At 37.8% G+C, this 9061-nt stretch overlaps 1 protein-coding gene across 2 annotated transcripts; it reads left to right on the top strand.

Moving 5' to 3' along the window:
* The first annotated feature begins 2266 nt into the window (after positions 1–2266).
* paf1 (PAF1 homolog, Paf1/RNA polymerase II complex component) lies at positions 2267–8595 on the top strand. 2 transcript variants are annotated; one of them, XM_032545363.1, is made up of 14 exons: positions 2267–2532; positions 3557–3589; positions 3686–3778; positions 3888–4009; positions 4128–4194; positions 4295–4396; positions 4483–4588; positions 5227–5295; positions 5442–5545; positions 5635–5751; positions 5838–5966; positions 6060–6165; positions 7665–7749; positions 7870–8595. In XM_032545363.1, exons 1-14 carry the CDS (start codon positions 2486–2488, stop codon positions 8283–8285), a joined length of 1596 nt encoding a protein of 531 aa, XP_032401254.1. In that variant the 5' UTR covers positions 2267–2485; the 3' UTR covers positions 8286–8595. The 2 variants fall into 2 exon arrangements, with proteins under 2 accessions (XP_032401254.1, XP_032401255.1); XM_032545364.1 differs by having other exon boundaries at positions 3560–3589; positions 7870–8285.
* The last annotated feature ends 466 nt before the right edge of the window (positions 8596–9061 follow it).

The raw sequence follows: 9061 nt of genomic DNA, 5'->3' as shown, positions 1-9061 counted from the left end.
TGCAAGATACTGTAGTGAGATGAAAAACTTAAACAAAAGTCAATCGGTATTATGTTAGTTCAACAATTATTTATTTTCACATTTCATAGTCAATTCCTTATGTGTTTATAGTAAACCACTTTTTCAGCGTACAGAGTAACCCCGCAGCTAATGATTATTTTAGTAATCCATTAATCTATCCATTACTGCGACGATTAATCGTATTAAAACATGGTAGTTTCTATATATCCTTCATTTAACCACTTAAACCTTTTTTTTACACAATGTTAGAAATGCATTAAAAGATGCCAACAAAATTAAAAGATGCCTAAAATGAAATAACATAACATTCATTTAGAAAATCTGAAACGGGTGAAGCTAAAACTTGGCCACAAGAAGAGTTTTGGCTCATCCCTATTTACCAACAAAGGTTTATATCTTAATTTCAAAATAAATTTACATATTTTTTTCAGCTTTGGCTTAATTACAGCTCTGAATCTGTTTTGGTTTTTTTTCAGCAAATAGCCTTTTTTTAGTCTTTATACACCAATTAATGATTAATCAATTACTAAATTAGTTGACGATTATTACAATATTCAATTGATCACTATTAAGCCGATTAATCGTTTCAGCCCTAGTACACTGACTTATATTGTTAACTAATTGGACCTAATAGCTGATTGTTTGGCACTAATAATCAAGTCACATACTGTGGCTGTTCCTCCTTCTAAAATGTAAAAAGCTCAAAATAAGCTCACTGTTTCTTTAGGGATTTCAAAGTCACGTGACACTGCTGCTGTCAGTTTTCGTAGTTGGAACGAGGACATGTTGTATTGTGCCTATTTTTGTTGTCTGATGGCGCAGATCTGAGAAAGACCTTTTATAACCTGTTGAAGTTTCTAGTGGTGTTCTGTATTCTTCATCTAAGTTGTTGGTTTTATTTTGCCGAAGGGTGCCACACTTTGATGTGTGTGTAACTGTTGTTCTTCCAGAGCTCAATGATGCTGTGTGAAATCCTCCTGTCGTCACTATGGTTCCTGTTTGTGATCTTCTGGGCCGAGACAATAAGCGTGTGGCTGTTTTTATTCATGTTTTACCAGGACCAGGCCTTTTACCACTGGGGAGATGGGTAAGAGTTCTCCTTCCTGTCCATTTTGATACCTGTAGACTTGAAAATGCTACTTGGAAAATCTAACTCTGACTTAAATCTGTGAATTAGTGATACATTTGTGATACGGTTTCTCAAGCATGCGCTCGATTTTTACAGGTTATTTGCAGACGATCCCGGGCAGATGATTTACATGTTGAGCAGGTAGAATGTCTTGGCGCTCAAGAATTGAATTTATGACATTTTATGTGTAAGAATATTACTAATTTGCAAGTTTTATATTATTTTACTGCGTTTGCAGAGTTGAAAACACAGCAGAGACTGAGCCACAGACCTGAAATGGAAATATGTCAAGAACTTCAAAGAAGACAGTGTTGCTGTCATGTGACTGAAGAGCCATTGGAAAAAAAGCCAGTTTCTCTTTGCTGCAAATGTATTCTATCTGTTTTCTGGGGAGCAAAACAATATAAAATGTGCAAATCTGATTCTCACGTGAGCTCAATGCAATTTGTTTTACTTTTTTTTTTTCTTCACTCTAAACTCCATTTTGCACTTTCGCTGAGATCATTTCTGTCTTTTGTCTTCTCTATGCAATCACTGTTTACTAGTTGCACTCATATTTGCGTTTTCGGGTAATAAATTGCAGTCAATCTGATGTTTTAAGGCCTTCTATGATTTACAAACTTGTAAGCTTATCAAAGCAAAGTAATGAGAGTTTCTATTTTGAGTCAATATTTGTAGTATTATCTTGAGTTTCAACAGAAAAGCAGTGGAAATGAACATATTTTTTAAACCTGATGGTTCACAAATTATATTTCTCATTTGTCTTGTTTATGCATGTGTACTTTATTGCATGTTAATTTTGTTCTGTTGTCCACGTTCAGTTGATAAACTGAAATTTCATGCTGACGTCAGATGGGACGTTTCCCTTTGGCGATAACTCTGTGTAAAACAGAAACACATCGATTTTTTTCCCCCTTTAATCAAAATGTGTATCACATTTCCCCCCCACTGATGTATAGCACCATGTTTTAGTGTCTTTTTGTAACTACGACAAAGAATACTTTTGTTCTGTATATTGAGTTATTAAATAAAACTATATTCGAGTTTGTTGATTAACGCGTTCCAGTTTTATACCACTCCGAGACAGCAGGGGTCGCTCTCGATAAAGAAAGACCTTTTCTTATAAGGAGGTTTTACCACCGGTTCCTCCTCTTCGTCCTGTTTTGTCGTGAGGAGCTAAAAGAAAAAAAATGTGTAGTTTGTTGCTTTGTTAGTAGCAACATTCACGTGTTGTAGGTTGTGCGAAGTTGGCGGTGACCTCGTTTGGATTTCTGTTTCATCTCCATAAAACAAGCGGCTTTGTTTTGAGTTGCGAGGGGAGATTTTGCCGTAAACATGGCTCCAACGATCCAAACTCAAGCTCAACGGGAAGACGGCCACAGGTACAACACCACAGCTACGCTTTAAAATCAGCAAGCGGCTCCTTTAATGTCCAGCGCGAGACATTATGTTATTTAACGTGAACCAACCATACAGATTACCTCCCTCCAGTAACCTGGCAGAGATTGTTAGTTGAGATAATGGAGTTCTTGTTTAGTGTAAGGAAAATTTAGATATTTAAAATGGCTCAGAATAAATTGGTTGGCCGTCTTAAGTTGAAGGGGTACATGCGGAAGATGTATAAATATAAAAAATATATTGATTTAATTAACTGTTCTCTTGTTAAATACGTTGGAGGTTTTAAAGTGCTACATAAAATTACCTCCCGCCTGTTATTGGAACCGTAAGAGTTTATAGCGCTGCCTTTCACTTAGGAAAATGTATATATTTGTAGAGCACCATTCATAAACATGGATGTTAACAATAAATGCAAGGAAAAGAAGCTGTGAATGTTACCTACATTGGTTCTTGACTGATAAAATAAGCTTGCCTTTAACGTAACGTAAAGTTTTAGTTGTTTTTTTTTAGAAAGGAGTAGGTAGAGGTCTTCTCCATAATTAAGTATTACAAAGTTTTTGCGTTGGACTTATTTGATATTCAAGTTTTCATTTTGGACTTTAACTGTAAGTTTTAACAGAAAACTATCAAAAGCGCTTGAGATTGCATTACAGTGTGTGTATTGAATCCATTTAAACAGTTTTACTTTTTGCAATTGAATTACTAAATAGTACTTCAATACCATTTTTGGTTTTTATCTACTTATTCATTTATTGGCTAATGTTTTCAGAGCACAGTTTCTGAGCTCATCACAAACAGCCCCACTGCAAAAACCATGGACAGTTTTTTTTTTTTTTTTTAGTTCTCCAATCAGACCCAATTACTTACTGTCTGGTCTGGTCATCTGCAGAAATAAGGAACAGCAGTTACATTTATCGTCAGAATAATCAATTAATCGATAACTAAAATAATTGTTAGTTGCAGCCCTAATCGAAACGTTTTCCTGTTTGTTTGTTTTTTTTCTTGTAGCAGGCCGTCTTCTCACAGAACAGTGCCAGAACGGTGAGCACATTTATTATTTTGTAATGACTTAATGTAAAATCATGTCTGTCCAGCGGAGGTCAGTTGTAAATGTTGTTTATTGCGCGTCTGCTGCAGGTCAGGAATTGTTTGCAGAGTGAAGTACTGCAACAGCTTGCCCGACATCCCGTTTGATCCCAAATTCATCACCTACCCATTCGATCAGCACAGGTGAGTTCATGTACCCACTTATCTGCCTTCTGTTGAATCCAACGTCTTCCAGACCAACACAGTTGTGTGTGTGTGTGTGTGTGTGTGTGTATGTGTGTGTTTTGTCCAGGTTTGTCCAGTACAAAGCCACTTCTCTTGAGAAGCAGCATAAACACGAGCTCCTGACTGAACCGGATCTCGGGGTCACCATTGACCTCATCAATCCAGACACCTACCGCATCGACCCTAACAGTAAGTTTAGATCAAATCACAGTAAAAATATGTGCGTTTGTTTTTTTTAAGTCACAACTGAAACACTGGATACATTAATTATAAATGTAAAAATAAGAAAACACTTTAAAATTTTCAGTTCTTTTGGACCCTGCCGATGAAAAACTCTTGGAAGAAGACATCCAGGCTCCATCCAGTTCCAAAAGGTAAGACTTATTAAATAAGCAGCACAATGTTTTATCTTCTTTTTAGGTGTCTTTTTTTTAAAATAAAAAACAAAACATCTTTTTTTTTTTTACTTTCAAGGTCACAACAACATGCCAAAGTGGTACCATGGATGAGAAAAACAGAATATATTTCCACAGAGTTTAACAGATACGGCGTTTCTAACGAGAAAGTGGAAGTCAAGTAAGTTGGAGTCTCCCGACTCTCCATTTGAGTGCCTCAGCGTTTTTGGGTGGTTGTGTTTAAATCGGACCTGCTATTGTGCTCAGGATCGGAGTGTCTGTTAAACAACAGTTTACCGAGGAAGAGATCTACAAGGACCGGGAGAGCCAGATTTCTGCCATCGAGAAGACGTTCGAGGATGCACAGAAGTCGGTGAGTGGGCATATTTTAGGATCGACTCCTGTTGCAAAAATGTGATGGGTGCACAACTCTGATTCTGAATAAAGAATGAAGTATGAGTATAAATACGATCATTTCTTTCAGCAGTTTACAGAAACCAAAATATTGGTACAATAGTACACTACAACAATTTATTACAATTTAGTACAAATATCAGAAAAGGGAATAGGCTGAAGCAAAAGGTTAGCAATGCCTGTTGTGTTCAAAATTCATAAATCACACAGAAACTCTGCCACGCAGAAAAATAGGACAACAATCAATAAAAATGTCGCCCACCTTACATCCAGCTGACTTTTAAATGTCTTCAAGTCTACATTTGTTAGCTTAATTTGTCTCTCCATCTTTTTTTACTTGTTTTGAGCTCATCCAGATTTCCTGCAGAGATGATCTTTGTTGTAAATTGTTCTCCACTTCCTTTTTCTCTGTTTCCATTAAATGGCTACACATGTAATTTACCTATTTCCATTTTAAAATGCATTTTTTGTCACAAAAGCAATCTGTTTTTTTGACTTATTTTGTTATGCTCTATGATTCTGTTCCAAATATAAAAAGTTAGGGTGTACATACATGTTTTTAAGAGGTTTTTTTTTTTTGTTTCTCGTTGTTTGCAGGTCACACAGCATTACAGTAAACCCAGAGTCACTCCTGTGGAGGTCTTGCCTGTGTTCCCTGACTTTAAGGTGGGCTTACTGCTCGATGAATGATTTCAAAACTCTTTTATTTATGTAGATGTTATTTTACAGTCTTAAGTAATGGGAAGAGAAGACTAAATGTAGGGGGGAAAAAACAGGTTTGAATAATAAGCCTCGTATATTTTCCCTTTCAGATGTGGATCAACCCATGCGCTCAGGTCATCTTTGACTCTGATCCTGCACCTAAAGACATATCAGGGCCAGCAGGTGTGGAAATGATGTCTCAGGCTATGATCAGGTATACACTTTTTTGTGTGTGTTTTTGAGCTTTAATGCTTACCAACAGTACCATATTTTTTACTTGAATGTAATTTGTGTTTATTACAGAGGAATGATGGACGAGGAGGGAAATCAGTTTGTGGCCTACTTCTTGCCCAACGAGGAAACGCTTCGCAAGCGGAAGAGAGACTCAGAAGAGGGACTGGATTACATGCCTGAGGACCTGTAAGCAAAAGTTTTGAATTAATATGGAGCTTATGTGTATAAGTCAGGGGCAATAAAAAAAAAACAACAACATCTTTTGCTTTCAGGTACGATTACAAGATCGCAAGGGAATACAACTGGAACGTCAAGAACAAAGCCAGCAAAGGTTATGAGGAGAATTACTTCTTCATCTTCAGAGATGGCGACGGGGTTTACTACAACGAGCTGGAGACGAGGTAAATACTCAAACTATGACGCATTATTTTCAAAAAGAGGATGATGTTTGCTTGATTCCTTATTAAAAAAAAAACAAAAACCTTGACTTGTAGGGTACGCCTGAGTAAGAGGAGAGCCAAGGCTGGAGCACAGTCCACTACAAACGCTGTGCTGGTGTGTAAGCACAGAGATATGAATGAGAAGGAACTGGAGGCCCAGGTGAGTCTCCTGCTCTGTTTTTAGATATATGAATGCTGGGGCACAGAAACTGAACTTAAGAACCATTTACTGCACAATAGTTACGTGACAAAGCTCAGTCGGTTGTATTTGACCCTGTAGATCACAATAATCAAGTTGGTTCTCATATCTAAGGTCGGGAAATATTTATTTAGGGTGAAAGGGGGAGGGGGGAGCATAAGGCAGGAACTTAGAGTTAAAACTTTAAGGAGAAATGTTATCTGTGAACAGTAGTTTCGAGACCTAACTGACCAGCATTCTACAGGGCAATTTAAAAGCTCTGCATGAGCTGTGGAGAGTAAAAATGCCAAATTACAATAAATACATACCTTAGAAAATAGTTATTTAAAAGTAATTAATATATTAAAACTGCAAATAATTACAGAAATAATTTCTTAATTATAAATTTAATTATATTTGTTCGCAAGAGAACGCTAGCCGGTGTTAGCTAGTAGGCAGGGCTAACGTTGATCCTGTCTAGTCAGTGGCAACTTCCCACAGTGAGTTCTCTTCTGAATTGTTTTGTGATATTTCAAACCAAACTAGAGATATAGAGGCTGGATTTGCTCACTCAGAGTTTGCAGTAAATAAATTACAACAATTTATTGAAGTTATTTTCACACTTCCTGTGAAAATATTGACCCAGAGTCTTGGCAAACTTGTACTTGATTGATCCCCATGAGGATATTGCGTATTTGTTGACAATCTACCCCATCCAAAGTGTTAAATGTTAGCAAATACAAATATTTACTAACATATAACTTATAACCTATAAGTAATATAACATTCATTTAAATTTAAAAACACTTAAGTGTGCTACCTGAATGCATGTTTTTTTTAAGGGTTTTTTCCAACTACATACATGGTTGAATATAAACACGGGGGGAGGGGCAGGTGGGAGAGGGGGGGGGGGGTGTTTTTTGTAAAATGTGTGATAGACTTGTAAAAACATCTAAAAAGTTCCAATTATGAGGCCAACATTTGTAGCTAGTTGTATCAGAACATCACTTCCTCTACCAACTCCTTCCCCTACTGTCAGTTCAAGCAGATTTAATCTACAATGCCATCTGCTGTTTAAAATAGGAACTGTCTTGCCCCGCTTCAATTTCATTTTTGAACGGCAGCAGAAATTCCAATTAGAAAGTTCTTTTCTTAGAAATAAAACAATAAATTCTTTTTTTTTTTTTTTTTAGAAAAGTGTGCGTATTTCAATCTAAATGAGTAATTATCTGATTTGAAAGACTACGAAAAGGTCAGAAGTTATTAATTTATTGTATGTGTTATGCGTTAAAGATTTTTAGAGGGTTTTATTAACGCTTTGAAAATATTATGAAAGTTTTAACTATTTTCTAGTGTTTTGCAGCTTAAAACAATCAAAAAACTACTAGAAGGGGGAGTTTTATGGCTCTATCAGTGAATTATTTGGATTACTTTTTAGTGTTTGACAGCTCATTGATGATTTTGTTGTTATTGGCTTTCAGGAAGCACGTAAAGCTCAGCTGGAGAACCATGAGCCCGAAGATGAGGAAGAAGACATGGACATGGACAAAGACATGCAAGATTCTGGTTAGTTTCTTAGAAACGAACTTATTCTTACACATTCTGGATTTTTAATAACTTTTTCATTTGCACTTGAGCAAAAAATAAATAAATAAATCAAACAAAACTTCCAAATTGTGTCTCCAGGCGACGAGAAAGAAAAGGGCAGCGGCAGCGAGGCAGAGAACTCCGGCAGCGAATCCGAGAGGGAAGAGGAAGACCAGGAGCAGAGCGGCGAAGACGACGAAGAGAACGAGGACCGGGGTAAGAGGCGGAGGAAGGCCAGCGGCAGCGGGAGCGAGAGCGGCGAGGAGAGGACCCGGGAGATGCGAGACGAGGTGGAGATCTTCGGCAGCGACGACGACAGCGACGACAACGAGCCCAAGAACTCGGCCAGGAGCAGCGGCGAGGAGGGCAGCGGCAGCGAGGATGAGGCGGAGAACAGGCGAAGCCGCAGCGCCTCCCCAGCACGCAGCGACCACAGCAGCGACCACTCGGAGACCCACGCTCCCAGCGGAAGCGAGAGGGGATCGGACTCCTCTGAGGCCAGCGACAGCGAATAAGACCCTCAGTCTGCTTGAGCTTCACGTTCGACTCCAGAACCTGACCTTCCCACCCTGCCGGCGAGCCGAAAGCGTCGTCGACGTCCACAGCTACTTGATGCACTCTTTGCATTTGAACTCGATCCGTCTAGATTTTATTTGTAGCTTTAGATCGCACAGTAGTAGCTGGATTTTGTTTTCGCCACTAATCTCTTCAAGATTGTGTGCAAGATCATGTAAAAATTATCTTTGTTCTCTTTATGTGTAACTTACTATACTGATACCGTTTTTGAAATGGATAATAAATCACTGGTTACATTTTGGTCATAAAGTTGGTTTGTTTTCAATTCTTTGAGCTGCACGGAAGCTCACATGCAACATTTTATGAGATTATCGATAACTGAAATTGAATAATTTACTTGAGTCAAACAAGTTTATTTGCATAGAACATCCCAGCAACACGAAAACATAAAAAAAAAATCTTACATCACATAGTCAACAGTTTTGAAAACCAATAACAGACGTTACATTTTAAGTGCCATCATCAAAATCATCAATACGCACCATGTTGGTCAATGATTCATTCATTATAGTTCAAACTATAATGAACTATAGTTCATTATAGTTCATTATAAACTGCTGTTTTGCAGTTTTCCGGAGGTTTGTTCCGGATTTGAGGTTCATAGAAGCTGAATGCTGCTTCTCCGTGTTCGGTTCTGGTTCTGGGGAATGCAGAATAGGCCAGAACCAGTTCAGTTTACTTATGTAGTTCCAATTCTCAACAAATGTCATTGCAT

Source organism: Xiphophorus hellerii, chromosome 18 (assembly GCF_003331165.1).
Source record: "Xiphophorus hellerii strain 12219 chromosome 18, Xiphophorus_hellerii-4.1, whole genome shotgun sequence".
In the NCBI taxonomy this organism is placed as follows: Eukaryota; Metazoa; Chordata; class Actinopteri; order Cyprinodontiformes; family Poeciliidae; genus Xiphophorus; species Xiphophorus hellerii.
The sequence above is the reverse complement of the archived record's forward strand: the minus strand, read 5'-3'. Positions and strand labels throughout refer to the sequence as shown.

Excerpts from the sequence above, each read along its gene's own strand:
- paf1 (XM_032545363.1), top strand. The coding sequence starts at position 2,486 with ATGGCTCCAACGATCCAAACTCAAGCTCAACGGGAAGACGGCCACAG. Across the intron at positions 4,589-5,226 it reads TCGAGGATGCACAGAAGTCG|GTCACACAGCATTACAGTAA; the intron begins GTGAGTGGGCAT and ends CGTTGTTTGCAG. Across the intron at positions 5,546-5,634 it reads ATGTCTCAGGCTATGATCAG|AGGAATGATGGACGAGGAGG; the intron begins GTATACACTTTT and ends TGTTTATTACAG.